The sequence below is a fragment of the Panicum hallii genome, chromosome 9 (assembly GCF_002211085.1).
Source record: "Panicum hallii strain FIL2 chromosome 9, PHallii_v3.1, whole genome shotgun sequence".
In the NCBI taxonomy this organism is placed as follows: Eukaryota; Viridiplantae; Streptophyta; class Magnoliopsida; order Poales; family Poaceae; genus Panicum; species Panicum hallii.
This window is the reverse complement of record NC_038050.1, coordinates 61,650,694-61,667,723: the sequence shown is the minus strand read 5'-3', so window position 1 is coordinate 61,667,723 and position 17,030 is coordinate 61,650,694. Positions and strand designations below refer to the sequence as shown.

The following is a 17,030-nucleotide window of genomic DNA, read 5'->3' as shown; positions in this document are numbered from 1 at the left end:
ATCCACCGTTGGATGGGCGAGATATGAATGCGATGCAGCGCGGTGTCACACGGTTGAAGTGTCGGCACCTCTCTTCGCCTGCGCGCCACCGCGCCATCGACCGGCCGGAGCACGTCCGTCGCTGCCGACGGCCGAGTGAGGAAAAAGGGTGGGGGGAGCGCGGCACGGGCTGGCTGGCTGTGGCTGATCGGGCCATGCCTCAGTGCGGCAGCGCTCTGCCCCATGCTGTGCCCCCAGAGAGTGATTGGAGCAGCCCATTGCCCCATTCCCACCTCCGTGCTCCGACGTGCACCGTCGTGTCGGTGAAGCAGCTAGACTCCTCCACGTATCCTTCGCGTCGTCGGAGCTAGATGGGCCTGTTGCAGCATGTAACTGCCTCAAATAGGGGATCAACTGAATGGAGCAGAGCAGCACAGTAAAGTTTCTTGAGCTGAGACCCGCCGAGAGTCCAACTTACATCTTAACAACATAATGAAATTATTAGGCCTCCCATCTTTTTCAAACAATTTTTTAAAAAATTAATCTTGTTTAAAAATTTCTAGAACAAAACAGAAATAAGTAGAGGAGAGATCGCAGTAAATTTCTCAAAAAAATAAAAGATTTTTTTGGGATCGCTGGCGCAAATACAATACAAAAATTTAACATGAAACGTGCGACAGAATTCGAATCCACATTGCGACGCACACTACCCTTTACTAAAGAAATAAAAAACCACAAATACGACTACAAAATAATGAGCTTTCCAATTATGTTACAACCCATCAGCAAGAATAAGGGCTTGCCAATTCACCAGAACCAAAGTAGCGAGTGTTTTGACACATGATACACAACCAATTGGGGAGCTACAATTCCTAGTTCTATATATACACGAACATCCTGAAACCATCTGTTTCCTTTCCATTTTACACGTAAAACGAATCAAGCTGGACATCAGCCGAAGGCAACTATGTCTATTAACACACTGGAACACGTATTGTCAGGGGGGGGGGGGGGGGGGGTTATTCATGTACTCTGCTCATCTCAGTCATTGTTCTTGAAGAAGGAACCCCATTTTTGTGTTAAACCATCTATCAGGCCACTGCTCCGGCTCTTCTGAACTACCAGAGTAGCTCTTGTGCCATCCTCTCCATTGACATTCTGAGTCGTTTTCTGGGATTCCGCTGAGGTAGGCTTCCCATTGGTAATCTGTGTTGACGCCAGGGGCTCTGAAGAGCCAGAAGCATTGGCAGAAGTAGTGTTGTTTACAGCGTGGCTATCTGCACTTTGCTCTGCACCCACTTTTGCTCCACTGTTGCAGACAGTAGTATGCTTGCCAGGAGCATCTGGCTCCAATGCTGCATCGGCCACACCGTTGCGATCTTTTACATTATTATCGTTCTCTTTGGATGCAGCATCAGATGCAACTGATTGCGCATTTTTTGTATTTGACTGTTCATAGTCCTTCAGTGATTCAAGAATTGCTCGCATCAGCATCTGCATTTCAGCACAGCAACACAAGATCCACCACTGAGAAGCTTAGCAACATAAAAAGGGATACAACATACAAAATAGAAGTGTGTTCAACATAATTAGAACTCATCCTTGTAATCCTTAAGACATTGACTCGCATAACTGCATGCATGAGAATTTGAGATATATGGTACCACAACAAAAGCGCTACCATCATATCTCTCTACATACCTAACAGGTTAGTCCAGTTCAAGTTGTTAAGATCCCCATTTCAAGTTTAGTGTTCATCTGCACCAATAGTCATTTAGGAGGTGTACTCTCATCACTCAACAACCAAATATCAGTTTGAACTTATCGCCACAATCTTATAATCAATTATCCAGGCACCCAGCTCCAGAACCTATTTCCAACCTCTGTAGAACTACATAAAGGTCCTACTACTATAAGCTCAACCAATAGAGAGGAGGGGACTTTCCCTGTTCTACAAAGGTGCGGTGCTTCAAACCTTGGGGCGGGGGGGGGGGGGGGGGGGGGGGAGGGATAGTGCAACATAACGTCATAACTGCAACTCCGAAAGCTGGAGGAATTTGAGCTATAACTTACTCTATCTTCATCTTCCACGGTGTAAGGCATATCTGATAAGCTATCAAATGAGTACTCCACATACTCGCCATCATCAGAGGTCGGAGTGAGTAGCCTTCCGTTGCGGCCATTGGGAGGGGTTGCTGTTGATACGCTAGACGAGGAGGGACCAACATCACTATCCAATCCCTGTTCAGACAGCATGCAAGTAAGAATCTGTATGGTCATGCTCATGCTAATGCTCAATAGGTGTAAATTTCTGTAAGCTTTGCTAAGATTAGCATTCAAACATCGCACTGAAATTTATCTGCAAAATATATTGAAAATGAGGTATCAAACAGGTCCATGCATGTTTTTGAACAATATGTACTTGGCATAGCAGTAACCAAGTCAGATGGTCTAAACCCATTGTGATTACAACGACAGCTAGGGAAGTTTTTTTTCCGGGTCATTGGGTTGACACAAAACTCATTAAAATGAATTAATACAGATTCCAAAGCAGGGAAGTGGGATAAAAATGAACTAGCTACCTGACCCACTAATCAGTGTTTTCAAGTCGTCCGACTAATCGCGATCGTCCAGGTCGCTGAAGAGTGACCGACCAGGGCTATCGACCCGATTTGGTCGACCAGCTTTCTGGTCGTCCGATTAGTCGTCGACTAATCGCGATTAGTCGGCCGATTAGTGCTGTAGGCGACCAGACCAGAGAGCTGCAGCGCGGGAGGCGCCAAAACAGAGGCGCGGGAGGCGCCAAAACAGGCTGTTTTCAGGCCGCCAAAACGCGAGCGGCGCCAAGCAGCAGCTCCTCTCCTCTCCCAGTCTCCCTCCTCTCTCCTCTCCTCTCCCTCCGCTCCTCTCCCGCCGGTCTCCTCTCCTCTCCCGTGGAAGCCAGCAGCAGCCGTCCCCTCCTCTCTCCTCTCCGATGGAAGCAGCAGCACTGCAGCAGCAGCCGCCCCCTCCTCTCTCCTCTCCCGTGGAAGCAGCAGCAGCCGGTCTCCTCTCCAGAGGAGGAAGCAGCAGCCGGTCTCCTCTCCGGCGGAAGCAGTAGCAGCCGCTGGTCTCCTCTGCTCTGCTCTGCTCTCGTCTCAGATCCAGCAGCAGCTCTGCTTTGCTCTCGTCTCAGATCCACCAGTAGCTCTGCTCTGCTCTACTATATACTATATAGTATATACTATTACTATATACTATGGACGACTAACAGCCGACTAGCTCGACTAGTTCGACCTGGTCGACGACTAATCGCGACTAATCGACTGGTCGGTCCTTAGGCGACTAGGACCGACTAGGCGGCTTGAAAACATTGCCACTAATACCCAGTGGTGTCACCACTTGCATCCCTAACTATAACCCTGAAGCAAGCAACATCTGAAATTCTATGTTAAAGTTCAAATTTTACATGGACTGCACTCAATACTCATTATACAATGTATTCATACAGTAATCATTGGCTACTCAAGTGCATGGTTCTGGGAACATATTAAGTTCAGGCCCATCAGCAAGGAACAGAACAGAAAAAGATAGAAATGGCAAAGGGAGCTGGTATTATGGTTATGACGTGTTATATATTATGGTCAGCAAATGGTGCAAGGCACCCTGCATATGGACATATTGGTGCACATCAAATAATTCTAATCATTTGATAAAATATATTAACTGCAATTTGCTATGTACCCTTTATATGCATAGTTTACCAACTTGAACACATCAACCTCATAGCTTCCCTAAATACTGCAGTATATAATACAAGTTGTGAAGTCATGATATGCCCTGGGTCGAATATTTTCTGTAACACCCTATCAGAGCCAGTATGCCAGTAATTGATGGCAAATAACCATGTCATACTTATTTTCGAAAAATGCAGTTGCTGTAGGATTGACTTAAGGAGATTTGCTTTTGTACCACTAAATGTCACAGTTTGGAAGAGGATATGATCGATTAGGAAACTTCAGTGCTACAGAACAAAAGAAGCAAAACAAAGAAGCACCTCAGTTTGGTCGGCCCTATCTTCTGTGGTGGCACCAGATGGCACCTGCAAAAACAATCATAAGAAGCTGAAACTACGATTGCTACCTATTATGAGAGACAACAATGCTAAGGCAAATATCGGGTTACATCCGTCTTTAGATGTTGAAACTTTTGACTAAAAGCTATGTTCACAATATTTGGCGATTTGCAATTTCTTAGGATTGTCCCAGAATGGCCCTCTTAACTCTTTCATTCCTCTATTGTCCACCCCATATTTTTGTTAATTTAGGGATATTCTGGTCACATTTTATACAAGTAGTGACTTCCTAGTTATATGTGTTTATTCAAAGTATTTGAAAATGGATGAAGCAATTTAATCGATAATGTTCGGAAGCATAGTGTTTATTTAAGAAATCATTTAGAGTATCAACCAGTTGAACACCCACCTCCATTCTACTCATGAGCCTCCTAGAACGCAACTGCGCAATGGCATCTTCAGTGGTAGTTGCATGGGCTGCTCCTGAAAAAAAAAATCAGAGGTTGTGCTGTAATTCATATACCAAATCCAAGTGAAGATCAAAGTTTGCAAATCATACCTGTTGGTGATTGAGCAAACCTATATTCTATGTCATGCTCTGTATCCCAATGACCCTATCAGCAGAACCTAAGGTAAGTAAAACCAACATATTTCAATAAGCTTTGAAGAATATTGTTCTATACTACCTGACCAAGGCTGCCTTGTGGCGTCATGAAATAATGATCCTCAGACACTTCAGGAGGGTTTAGCACATTATGGAAAAAGATTGTAATTGAGTCAAAGTAAAATTGAGGACGCGGTGAATTGTGATCCCCATCAAATTTTATGATGTTTTTGTCGCCCTGCAGAATTTGAAACAACCATAACTAACTTGGCAGACAAAAGGTCATGTACATTGACAGGAAAGATGGAAGCTTACCATATATGATTCATATATCTTGTCTGAATGGTGGGGAAGTATAAAATCATCCTCAGTTGCATGTCCAAACAAAGCAGGAACGAAACAACGTTTTGCTACCTGCAAGGTTACATTTCGAGTAGTAAATATATACTTGTCTGCCATCAAAACAGAGCCAGAAATAATGGGTTGTGAGATGGTCCATTATGAGATCATCCCAATTTTTTTGGGATGACATTATTCCTTATGCTTGTGAGGGAGGAGGTGGTGATGGATCAACCCGTTCCATTCCTCAAATAAAACAAGCGGGTTAGGTTAGGAGCCAAGATCGGATGATCCATCACCATCCCATTCCTCAAAATTGAACAACCTACAAGTTTCCAATGATCTGTTGCAGCATAGTTTAATAGGCAGTTAGTGCAAAAAGGAGAAAAGGCTTGCACAATTCCCTTGTTTAGTCAAGGTGGGAAGAAAACAAGGGGGGAATTGAAGAAAGCATATGTATATGATGCCAAGTTGCCAACCTAGCATTGTAGGAAATATTCTACTGTTAAAGTCAACAGCAAGATGAATTGGGATTTGAGAAATCTCCTAGCAGCTAATAGCAACTCACATTATTTGAGAAAGAGCAGAAAATCAACAAAGGTAAAACTTAGGTGTAGCAAGTTTGAATAAAGAAAAAAGTGAAACAAACAGACCCAAATGTTAAGGTTTTGTGATAATAATTTAGGAAAGTTAAAGTGAAATAAAGGAATTTTTAAAAACCTTTCTATAAAAGTAAAAAAGGAAAGTGAATTCAGGGCCACACCAGGGAATTTGGTGCTTAAAGATCACCTAATCTTGCTCATAACTTGACAATATCAACATTTAATACAAGTAAATAACTCTATACAAAGATATAACAAACCTGAATGGTATCAAGATCCATGATGTCAAAATTAGCTTTCCTCTTGACAATCTTTCGCATATGTTGTATTGCAAGTTTGACCTAATCAACAAGCATAAGCACCGCAATAAGTAAAATGTAAGCACTGTATGGAAGTATGCGAAAAAGCTGCAATTATATATACTGTAAAAAGAAGAAAAATATAGCAGTCAACAGAAACTGAAGTATACAATTATAATTACAAATAAAAAAGTAAGCCAAATTATGAATCTGGGTCGTAAACAGAATGACCGACTGTAAAAGGATATGCAAGCATACAGCACTGGAACTAATACAAGTTCATACTGGGCACAAAAATTGGAGTCTAAAAATGCAAAGGTCACACACGAGTCCAATAGGAGGTTTGAGTCTATGGTCTTAGTAATTGTTTGGCTAAGAAGCTTAATGGTCCAAATGTTAAGTGCTCTATTTTTATCTTGGCCTTGCCTGGTTCTTCTATATACGGGAAGACTTTTCATATTTTGATAGTTCATAATCAAAATTAAGTACTACTATTTGTGAATACTAGAAGGAAATTACGAGTTGCAATTTCATCTAGCTCTTCTTGTCTTGTCCATGCACCTCTTGTTATGATCTATTGGTGCCATATCCTAACCGCTGCAGGACTATGCTCATGCATCGAAATGATGCAATATGGTGTATGTGTAAGACATGATGACACTAACAACATTGTAAAATAAAAGCACACAGTAACTACCAGAACTGCCTGGACCAACAAGGCCATTAATACATTAACACTAACAACTAACAAGTGGCGAAGTACTTATCATCAGAGAGCTTACCGTGAATTTTGGCAGTGGATATTTGTACGTGTCCACTAGCTCCATCATCAAGTCAACCAAGTTGGAGAATGGACTATCAAGAACCATTCCAGCAATTGATGGATCCTCCGCTCCATACATTAGACTGAAAATGATAAAGATAAAAGTTAAAGGGTGAATAGGCTTTAACAATAAGAAAGATGTATGGGAGGGTTTGTAAGCACACATGGAGAGGGGCACACAACATATAAATGCTCCTAAAGACAAATGCCAGGTAAAAACTTTAAATAGGCAAGTGATCTTTTCACACCACCAGCTAAGATGGCATGACCTGGCCACCAATGTACCAAATGTGCCTTTTGCCAGTGGCAACAAAACTGAACTGTGGAGACAAAGTTCCAATGGTAGCCAGGTCATATTTTGATTCACGTCCAACAAGGCACTTCTGCCAAACATGTCAATTAGATTTACCACCTATAATAACTGGCTCAAATCAATAATCTGCTCTACTAAGCTGAGTGATGTGCTATAGTAATTTACAAATTCAGGACCACATTCATTGAAACATAAGGAATTTACCTTGTGACAGCACCCATTGAGCGACCCCATAAAGCTATGCAAGATACATTTCCATCTGTACGCAAATAGTTAACAACAGCTTTCAGATCTTCTTTCTGTTAAACAAGAAACAGTTCATCAGCAGGCGTCTTCGGTGACAAGGAAACTAATAATGAGAATATGCAGTGGCTAAGACTTGTTATTTCAGAACGGAGTGAGAGCCAAAGGGGTCAAGGCCTCAAGGGAGGTTTCTACATGATAATCAGTCAGATACTCAAATGGAGGACAAGAATAACTGCATGCTAAAATGCCCTATAGCTTTGATTAGTCTTGGATGCAAAAAAATTTATGATGTTTCAAGATACATACTCGTGAATAGAAAACATAGAATAAGTACCAAAATATTTTGTATGATTCATTTCTCAGGCTGTCTGGCCATATTTCTACTAACATGGAATGTAAAAACTATTTCAGAACAAGAACAAGTTTAATCCATATCTTCTGTAAGCACAGGAACTCACCTCATTCCAGCCTAAAGTGACATGTTCTCCTTCAGAGAGTCCAGACCCTGAAAAGTCCAGTGTAAATACTGTAATGTTTGATGGTAGAAGAATAATAGCGGCTTCACTAGCATCAGCTCTGCACCCACTGGAAAATAAATAATGCAGATCAATTAATGCCAAGACAACACAGATAGAATATCATAACAAAAACTATGTGTAAGGACTGAGGCTTTGTCTTTGTTATAGGTGGGAAGACATTTTGACTAAAAAACCAATTTGCATTAGTGTGAACATACATGCGGCCTTACCTGTTACCATGACAGTATATGACACAAGGGAGAGCATTTCCTTCAGGAATCACAACAGGCATATAGTGACTACATTGCAATTTCTTGCCCAGGCCATTTTTGACCTGAAAAAGAAATAGTCAGCATATTTAATCATAGAGATAAAGTCCTGGCAAAACTGCAGAAGTTTATCCATATTACTTTTGTCCATTATGTGCAATATAATCTACCCAATTAAATTTTGAAAGACTGTAAATCAGTTTCGTTATATATTACTGTATAGAAGGAAAACAGCAAGTGCATAATGGTAATAGACATATTGAAAGATGGAATGGATGTTATGAGGCACTTAAATAGAAGAACAAATAAAGAAAGTAACTATCATGTATAGTTCTCATCCACCAACCAACTATCATATATTCAAATTTCAACAGTTGCATATCAACGTTCAACAGTCAAAGAAAGTGGAAATCACTTTGCATGGAATCAAAGCACATGAACAACTTAATATCAGTCAAGCAGATTCAGTGAGTAAACAAGTAAAACAGAAAAATCTCATATAGACCTATATCGCTACTCATTTACGTAATATTTAATGTATGAATCCATAAATTTTATTATCCCTCGAATAATATGCATTATTACTGGATATCCTGAAAAGCAAGTATATTGATATCCTAAGTTAATCCTGCATTTGCAACATCTTTATTGTTCGTCTAGCAGGTCACCTCGTCCACAGGGCACTTTTGCTCCCAAAAATTGTGCAAAATTACTAGTACAGTGCCAACAGATTTAGAGGTTTACAGCCTGATTTTAGTCTGTTTATCATCATATTGCAGTATATAAAAAACATATGACCTCCAAGTCCTTCCTCTGGAACCATCTCCCCTTCAGCATAAATTCCTGTTCTAACAGATCGTCATTAGGACTGTAGTCAGCTCTGTCATGCAATGAAATAGCAGACCAATCAGTGATTCTAGTAACAAGAGTTGCTCAAATGATCATAACAGTACATTGTCAGGCTATTAAAAGTTACAGGAAAATAACTTGTATATGGTGGTAAAAGAAACTTCCAGTACTTCAATTTGAGTACAGCAGTTTATGTTGTTGAAATGGATGTATTAATGAAGAAGCCAACAGACCAATAAGGACATGAAAGAAATGTCATAAAGACAGGAACATATTTAGCAACATTTGCAACATATAAGATTTGACCCTGCCAGCTCACATTACTAGCATATACGCCAACCTCATTCATATGTTCTCAACGCAAAATACATATCGGACCAGCTCTCGGAATGCTCTATATGTACATGCTATTTTAACTTCATCAAATTCACCAAAGCAGCAGGCACTCCCTCTGGTTTCCAAAAATTACAAACAATACAATCATAAGAACACAGATATCCTACTGGTCCAGCGAATCACTACTGAGCTGAACAGATACAAAAACACACAGGTTTACCAGAACATCCTATTTCTGAGACTTGGAGCAGTACCAAGCTACGACCACCCTAAGGCCTGAGGAACCGAATTGCTAGTCCCTCATAGACACACACTACCACCATCACGAGTAAATCTAAGACCAACCACGAATCCACCTCAATTTCGCGGTCTCAAGCCCAACCCGCAGGCTGCCACCAGTGAATCCGATTCGACTCCCGGGGCCGTACAACTCCGACCGCGCGAACAACCCCAGGCGGCCGCACCCGCCCATCCACCCCAGCAGAGATCCCCCGAGCCGGCGCGGCGCGACCCAGATCCAAACCCAGAACACCCGAATCCCGGCGGCGCGGCGGAAACGAAAGGCGGCAGGGCACGGGGAGGGAGCTCACCTGGGCGGGCGGATGATGAAATTGACGAGCTGGTCCATCCGTGGGGAGAGAGGGAGGATGGGGATTGGGGATTCGGGTAAGCAAGCAAGCTTGCTCTCTCGCTCTGATCGCTTCCGATTTCCTCCCCCACCTCCGCTTCGCCTCCTCCGGCTGGCTTTTTAATTGCTTTGGTTGCGGTGAACCGGGTGGGGTGGTGGCTCGGGTGCCTTGCGTTTGCGTAGGTGCCTTCCCCTTTTCCGGGCTCGGCCTCGTCAGACGGCGACAGCGGCAGGCTGGGAAGGGAAGGGAGAGCGGGGAAAGGAAAAGGAATGGCGGTTTTCATGTCTGAGACCCTCTGTTCTTCTATTTTGACAGCTATGTACTCCCTAGCGATTTATTTTCTCATAAATAAAATTCTCCGCCTCGGTTACTTAAATTTAGTTATACACTTCTTATCAAAATAAACGCAGATGCAAACACATATATACTCACCTCTATAAATATATGTGCATATATCCTATCTTTATGATCACTTTCGAGAAATTGAACAAGCAGAATTTAATATTTCTAAGACAGTTTTAAGAAAACGAGACCATGCTCTTACATGTAACATGTCGCTTTTAAAACAACTCTGCAAGAACACACAAATGCTCAAAAGCATAACTGACCTGGACAGAAACTTTTGCTTACTTTCATGCTTCCGTTTACATGATGGACATGGATATTAAATGGGTAATGGTTTTGGCACCACACGTGTGCACCAGAGGATATTTGCACGCATTTATGGATAACAGTACATTCACATCAATGCATCTATTTGGTAATAGGAAATTTCCTGTTTAGATAGCATCGTACTGCACAAATTTAATAAATCTCTCCTTTAAGAACTCACAGAATTTGTACATTCCAGGAGCTAATATGATTGCTAGTCATATTATTGTAAACCACATGTGTTTTACCTAAAATGCCTCAAAGCATACTAAATAGAAATTAACATAGGAATAGGCAAATAGAATCCACACATCTATCACTTTGGATCACAAGATTAATGATATATTGTAAGCCTGGTCCCAGATCATTGTATCATACATATTAAATAAAAACGCCACATATATTTTTTTTACATGGCAGATTTAAGAATCTATCAGACATAGAACCCTCAAAATGTAAACATTTATGTATAATATTCTCATAAACTCATAAGTTCTCTTGACGACATATAGAATATCTAAGACTATCGTAGTGTCTTGTTTACTTCTAGACGGGTTAGATATTTTAAGCTTGAACTACTCCTAATATATTTGTGTCATATATTGTATATTCAAGACAATCATGTCGTAGGAGAGCACTAAATTGATACATGGAAACAACTTATAAAATACATTCTGCTATTGTTTGTTGTGCCAATAAGAAAGGATTAGTAATTGTTAAATGTTTTGTAAAGTGGACTTCAAAATAAAAATTGTAATCTGCTCCCTCTGTCACTAAATATAACTACGTCTGATGCATAAATTTTATCCTAAAATATGAGGTTTTTGATTATGCTATAAAGAGTTTGTCACTCAAGAACTAGCTCTGTAATTAACCGTGCTAATCAAGACTCAAGAGCTGAGCCAGCCGATTTAACGACTTTGCCCTTACTGTTTAACATATTCTAAAATTTTAAAAGTGACTTTGTATTATTAGTAACGGAGGCATTATTCAATCCTATCCAGATAAAAGAACATTCTCTTCCCACCCGCGCGCAAGGAACGAACCTGAAAAGCATTTTTCTTTAACAGCGACAAGAACGACTTGCGAGCCCCCAACAAGGCAGCAACAACAACGGCCGAATATGCAAGAGCGCCGAGGCCTCATCTGCAAAGCCGCATACTGCAGGTGCGGCACGTGCGCGGCATGATTGGGCCACCCACCGGCGCGCAAGTGGAAACCGCCAGCTGCACAGCAGAAACCTCCGATGCTCCGGCCAGGGGGCCCGCCCGTCAGCGGCCTCGGCCCATCGGGCTGATGCCGGGTCTCGGTGCGCGCGCACGGGCGAGCTCCCACCCCCGAGGCTTCTTCGTCCGGCCGTCGGCCCGGTGGCCGGGGCGGGCCCGATTCCCGTCGGGGCCCACGGCGTGCGCGCTTTTTCGCCTGCTGGCGCGCCTGGCGCTGCGGCTTCTGCTGCTTTGACCGATGCGGCTGACTCCTCGTTGTCCGGGACCTGCTCCGTTGGACTCGGCGCACGAATCGTCTCGGCCTACACAGTCCAGCTGCTGCGTAGCGGGTGGGGCCGCGGTCCGGGTCTCCCGAGGCCCCGAGCACCGGCGCTCGTGCCGTTTGCCTAGGCTTCCGTTCTCGGAGATGGACGGCCGGGAGAATTTTGGATTTTTGGCATTCTATTCGTGCGGCTTCGCAACTTTGACACTCTCAAGGTTGACTTCGTAAAATTGACACACTCCTCATTAACATCTTGATTTCCTTGGAATTTTCATTATTTTAATGATATATATTCTCGTTTTCCATTATAATAGATTAAGGAAAAGACTGATTTGCCCCTATCGCTGCATCAAGGACCGCGTGGCCACGAACCTACCCTGGCAGCTGGCCGCTGGCCGCAGCGTGCAGCGATTGGCTGCCCTGCCTGCCTGGCAAGGGTCCTGCACGCGGTGTACGGACGGCAGCAACGCAGACGGCGAGCTGTCAAACCGGATCGATCGGTGCTCTGATCTCGCGACGGCGGTCTCGCAATGAGATTGGCGGCGCGCGGAGCCGACGGCGACCCACAAAACTGATCGCCGAGCCAACCAGATAAGGCAACGTATCCAAGGGGCAAATTAATCTTTTCCTTAACCTGTTAATGGAAAACGAAAATAAAAGTTATTAAAACAATGAAAATGTCAAGGGATGTTTAAGTAGGAGAGTGTCAATTTTATCAAGTAAATCTTGAGAGTGTCAAAGTCGCGAAGCCGCACGAACACAATATCAAAAATAAAAAATTATCGGATTGACAGTTGTTTGATTTGTTGTTAGGCTAATCACAATGGGGTTTCATGGCGAGTTTCATGGCATTAATTACCATGACACATCAGCATTTTGATGATGTGGCACTGATTTAATGAGGGAAAAGAAGGAACCAGTTTCATCCCCACGACACTCTGCTAACTCGTTTCCAAGATGTTGGAAATGGCGTGAAACGACCACGGTGACCGCCGTTGTTTCACGGGGGATTCTGTTCGCATTTAATTACACTGGTTACAAATATACATGCTACACTAGATCAACTAGCATTTAATTACACTGGTTAGCTTTGGAAATAGTGAAATGAAACTCTTCATTGAGGCATAGTGTTTCATTCATCCCCCAAGCTAATGTGGCATTCTTAGAAACAGGGATACGAAACCCCCCATTATGATTAGCCTTAGGGTATCTGGAGCTATCAGATTGCCAATCCTGCAACTGCAATCAAGACAGCGGTCTTGGTGTTCACCCCGACGAATCTTTAGGCACACCTGAGAATGATGTCGATGTGGAGGAGGTTCAAGAAGATTCATCTTCTAGCTAGATCGAGATTGATTGAGCGATTGATCTACTCATTAGGATTCAAGTTACATAGATTTATTCCTGGTCGAAAATAATAGATACAATAAGAGACTCATAATAGGTATAACAAAATATAAGAATTTATTCCGTGCCGGGAACTAATTGCAACAAAATAGACTCATGATAGGTACAACAAAAGACCGGGAAGCAATTCATGAGTCGAGAGGTTGGAATTAATCTCGGTATTTTGTTGTACCTATTATGAGTTGATTTTGTTACAATTAGTTCCCGATCCGGAATGAATCCTAATCTTTTGTTCTACTTACCATGAGCCACTTGTTGTACCCATCATTCCTGGTTTGGAATAAATACATGTGTAACCGAATAAGGTCTAAGAAGAGTAAAATGCACCGCCTGCCCTCGAATTTGGCTTGGAGTGTTATCCCGATCCCAAAACTTTCAAAATGCATATTCAGATCCTCAAACTTGCTAATCGTATCACGTGAAAGTTCAAATCATCATTTTTAAGTTATAAAGTGTAAGTGTTCAACTTATGTGGAGCTTACATGTGGATCCAAATTTTATTTTTAAAATTTTCTGCTCAACTCTTATATTTTCTATTTTTTTCCAAAATATTATTTCAAAACTTTATGCTGAATATTTTCTTTCCAATATTTTCTCCAAACTTTGTCCTTTTTATTTTCTAACTTATTTTTTATGATCATACGAGTTTATTGTTTTACAATTTCTTTATATAGATATTTTGTATTTGAATATATTGGTACAAGTAATTTGGTATGGATTATTTTTGTATGTATATAATTTTTTATTTGAAACAAATCATATAACTTCGATTTAGCTTAAACAACTGTGATTTGGATCTTTCATAATATAATTAGTAAGTTTAAGAATCTGAATGTACATTTTGAAACTTTAGGACTGGGATGATAATCCGAGCCAAGTTCGACAATGCATTTTACTATATCAAGAACAAGACGCTGAAAGCTGTATGGCTCTCCTCGTGGAGGCCAAGAGGCAGCTTAAGGTGATGAGGAGTGAAGGGTGGACAACTTTTATCAATAAAGTTGGTTCGTTTTGCAGCGAAAATGACATTCCTGTACTCAACATGATATAGATATGTTCCCATGTATGTATCTAGTCTAACGAATTCGCTGTTCTATGATTCCACATATTAGGTGCAGAATTATAGAATTTCAGGGTTCCTGTTCCCATAAATTTATGCTCATTGGAACTGATTGTGGTTTGGCTTGGTGGTCAGGATATGGAGCCGTCAGGATCTTATAACCAAGATGGTGGTGCCCGCATTCACTCGGATAAATCTTCAGGCTCATATGCAGCTGATGCCCTCACGGAGGAGCTTCAGCAAGGCCCATCCGTAAGAGGAAGGTAAAATCTTCAGACGCAGATGCAGATGATGTTGTTGTGGAGGAGCCTCAGGAAAGTCCCATCTCCTAAGAAGGTCGACATTGATCGAGCAGTTGATCTCATGAGGTTTGTCTTCAGAGAAGGGATGCCTTTTCTGGACAATGGGTCAGGGAGATGTTTCGCGGAAAGGATGATTGTGGACATGCCAGGCTTCATGGTCAACATGATGTTTCAGGATCCTGGTATTTCCCAGCGGAGTGGCCCGCCTCGGATGTGGACGATAACGCCTACCCTTGACAAGGATATTGCTCATGCGTTTGCAAAGGAAACGAGAAAAGGTATTGGCAGTGAGCTCCAGGGAGATTTCTATGGAATATATGTTGATGTGATTTACATACCTAGCAAGTTCATGTCCTGTATGGTTCTGTTTGCACGCTATATCAATGGGAAGGGCGACGTTGTGGAGAGGCTTCTTGGTATTGTGCCAGAGCCATCAGCCCATGGTTCATCTCTCGAAGTGGCGGTTGGTTCAATGCTTTCTGAAGCTGGATTGAGTTTGTCAAAGCTTCGCGGCCAAGGCTATGGCTTGTTTGGTTACAGGGATGAAATTTTCACCGAACTAAAGACATCAATCACTAACAAAAATGCACTGGAGTACTACGTTCATCCTTGTGTCTGCCAGCTGCATTCGTCTCTTGTATGTTCTTCCCATGGCCAATTTGATGTTTACCAGCTCTTCCAAACAGTCGATGCATTGTCAAATCTAATCCAAGACTGTCCCCAGTTCACGGAAAAGGTTTGTGCGCTAATCCAAGAGGGAGGGGTGAACCGGGACAATGATCTTAAGAAGCCTGGTGAAACACGTTGGGGTTCATACTATGAGGCACTCGTGAACTTTGCTACTTATTTTGATCCAAGTTGTGAAGCACTTTTCTTTGTGAGAGATGTCGTAAAAAACAATGATCAATCTTATCTGGCATACAAAGTACTTGAAGGATTGTCCTATGACTTTGCTTTTGGCCTGCTGTTGATGCAAGATGTACTGAGCATTACAAATGAGCTGTCACTGGCCCTGGATGGGAAATACGTGGACGCAGGGAACTTGTACGGCGCTCCTCCAGGAGGCGAAGAGGCAGCTGCAGGTAATGAGGGACGAAGGATGGACACCTTTTCTTAACAAAATCGGCATGTTTTGCAGTGATAATGAAATTCCTATGGCCAACATGGGAGAAAAATTCGATCCCCGGCCGAGGCTGAGAGATGAAGCTACAACAATGACAAACCTGGACCACTACCAGGTTGATTTCTTTGAGAAGGTTATCAATATTCACCTCAACGAGCTTGACAGGCGTTTCAGTGAGCAAAGCTCGGCATTATTTCTTCTTTCATCATGCCTAAGTCCACGGAATTCTTTCCAAGCTTTCGATAAGGAAAAGCTCATTGGATATGCTCGGCTCTACCCATCCGAGTTCTCCGATACTGCGATCGCAGCACTTGATCTGCAACTCGCAGCCTTCATAACGGACGTTCGCTCTGATGCAAGATTTCGTGAAATGAATGCTCTCAGCGATCTTTCTGTTAAGATGGTGGAGACTGGCAAGAACACCGCGTATCCACAGGTCTATCTGCTCCTGAAGCTTGCTCTCATCCTTCCCGCGACACCAGCCACCGCCAAGACAGCATCCTCTGCTTTGAAGTTCATCGACAGCACGATGATGAAAGAACCCTGCAACCAATGGACCAGTGACTGCTTATTGCTGTTCCTGGAGCGCGACATATTCGAGAGAGTTACCAATGACGCTGTCATTGCACTCCTTTGAGGCTACATTGTTATCGTAACTTTCGTTGCAGTATGGTAGTACCAATTTCATGAACTGTTTCTTTGCTTGAGCTACGCAGCTCTGGTATCCTCTCCGTACTGTTATGTTCTGTATGCGTCTTCGTTTGTTCGTCTAAATATATTGTGTGATGCATGAACATATACACATAATCTGGAGCTTTGGACTTCTGGTGTTGCATCTTTTGGTTAGCTTTGAATGTTTCTGTAATACGGGGACTCCATGGATTCATGTTTCCTGCTGAAGAAGCCCGGCTTCTTTTGGCAGATGCATGGTCTGTTTCTACAAGAGATGGAACAATCTGGTAGACATGGAGTATCCCCTAGTGTGTTTCAGTCTGATTATGGTGGGCAACAGTGAGTAGTTTAGCGAAGAGTAGGAGATGGATTATGTGTTTTCAGTTCTCTTTATGTATTATTTTAAAATCTATCACAAGGGAACCCATTCGATATACAAATTTTGCAAATTATCAACGAACTTAATC

General features: G+C 42.4%; 2 protein-coding genes across 4 annotated transcripts; one reads left to right on the top strand and one right to left on the bottom strand.

Annotated features, from left to right (window-relative positions):
* Positions 1–673: 673 nt before the first annotated feature.
* Positions 674–10,056, bottom strand: LOC112874712. 3 transcript variants are annotated; one of them, XM_025938200.1, is made up of 14 exons: positions 9,822–10,052; positions 8,845–8,926; positions 8,008–8,111; positions 7,718–7,844; positions 7,218–7,312; positions 6,660–6,783; positions 5,839–5,919; positions 4,953–5,051; positions 4,720–4,875; positions 4,593–4,647; positions 4,443–4,516; positions 4,016–4,060; positions 2,053–2,220; positions 674–1,473 (listed from the first exon to the last, which is right to left on the bottom strand). In XM_025938200.1, the coding sequence occupies exons 1-14, from the start codon at positions 9,857–9,859 to the stop codon at positions 1,021–1,023; spliced, it is 1,701 nt and encodes a 566-aa protein (XP_025793985.1). In that variant the 5' UTR covers positions 9,860–10,052; the 3' UTR covers positions 674–1,020. The 3 variants fall into 3 exon arrangements, with proteins under 3 accessions (XP_025793985.1, XP_025793987.1, XP_025793986.1); XM_025938202.1 differs by having other exon boundaries at positions 7,718–7,764; positions 9,822–10,049; XM_025938201.1 differs by having other exon boundaries at positions 1,021–1,473; positions 4,443–4,510; positions 9,822–10,056.
* A 4,692-nt stretch (positions 10,057–14,748) lies between these two features.
* On the top strand, positions 14,749–16,528 carry LOC112873297. Its single transcript, XM_025936288.1, has 2 exons — positions 14,749–15,850; positions 15,939–16,528. The coding sequence occupies exons 1-2, from the start codon at positions 14,749–14,751 to the stop codon at positions 16,526–16,528; spliced, it is 1,692 nt and encodes a 563-aa protein (XP_025792073.1).
* The last annotated feature ends 502 nt before the right edge of the window (positions 16,529–17,030 follow it).

What these genes read in the sequence shown, in the direction of transcription:
- LOC112874712 (XM_025938200.1), bottom strand. Translation starts at nt 9,859, where the DNA reads ATGGACCAGCTCGTCAATTTCATCATCCGCCCGCCCAG. An exon ending in TCACTTTAGGCTGGAATGAG is followed by an intron (nt 7,313 to 7,717) that starts GTGAGTTCCTGT and finishes CTTGTTTAACAG; the next exon opens with AAAGAAGATCTGAAAGCTGT. An exon ending in CACAAGGCAGCCTTGGTCAG is followed by an intron (nt 4,648 to 4,719) that starts GTAGTATAGAAC and finishes TTCTGCTGATAG; the next exon opens with GGTCATTGGGATACAGAGCA.
- LOC112873297 (XM_025936288.1), top strand. Translation starts at nt 14,749, where the DNA reads ATGCAGATGATGTTGTTGTGGAGGAGCCTCAGGAAAGTCCCATCTCCT. An exon ending in AGGCGAAGAGGCAGCTGCAG is followed by an intron (nt 15,851 to 15,938) that starts GTAATGAGGGAC and finishes CCAACATGGGAG; the next exon opens with AAAAATTCGATCCCCGGCCG.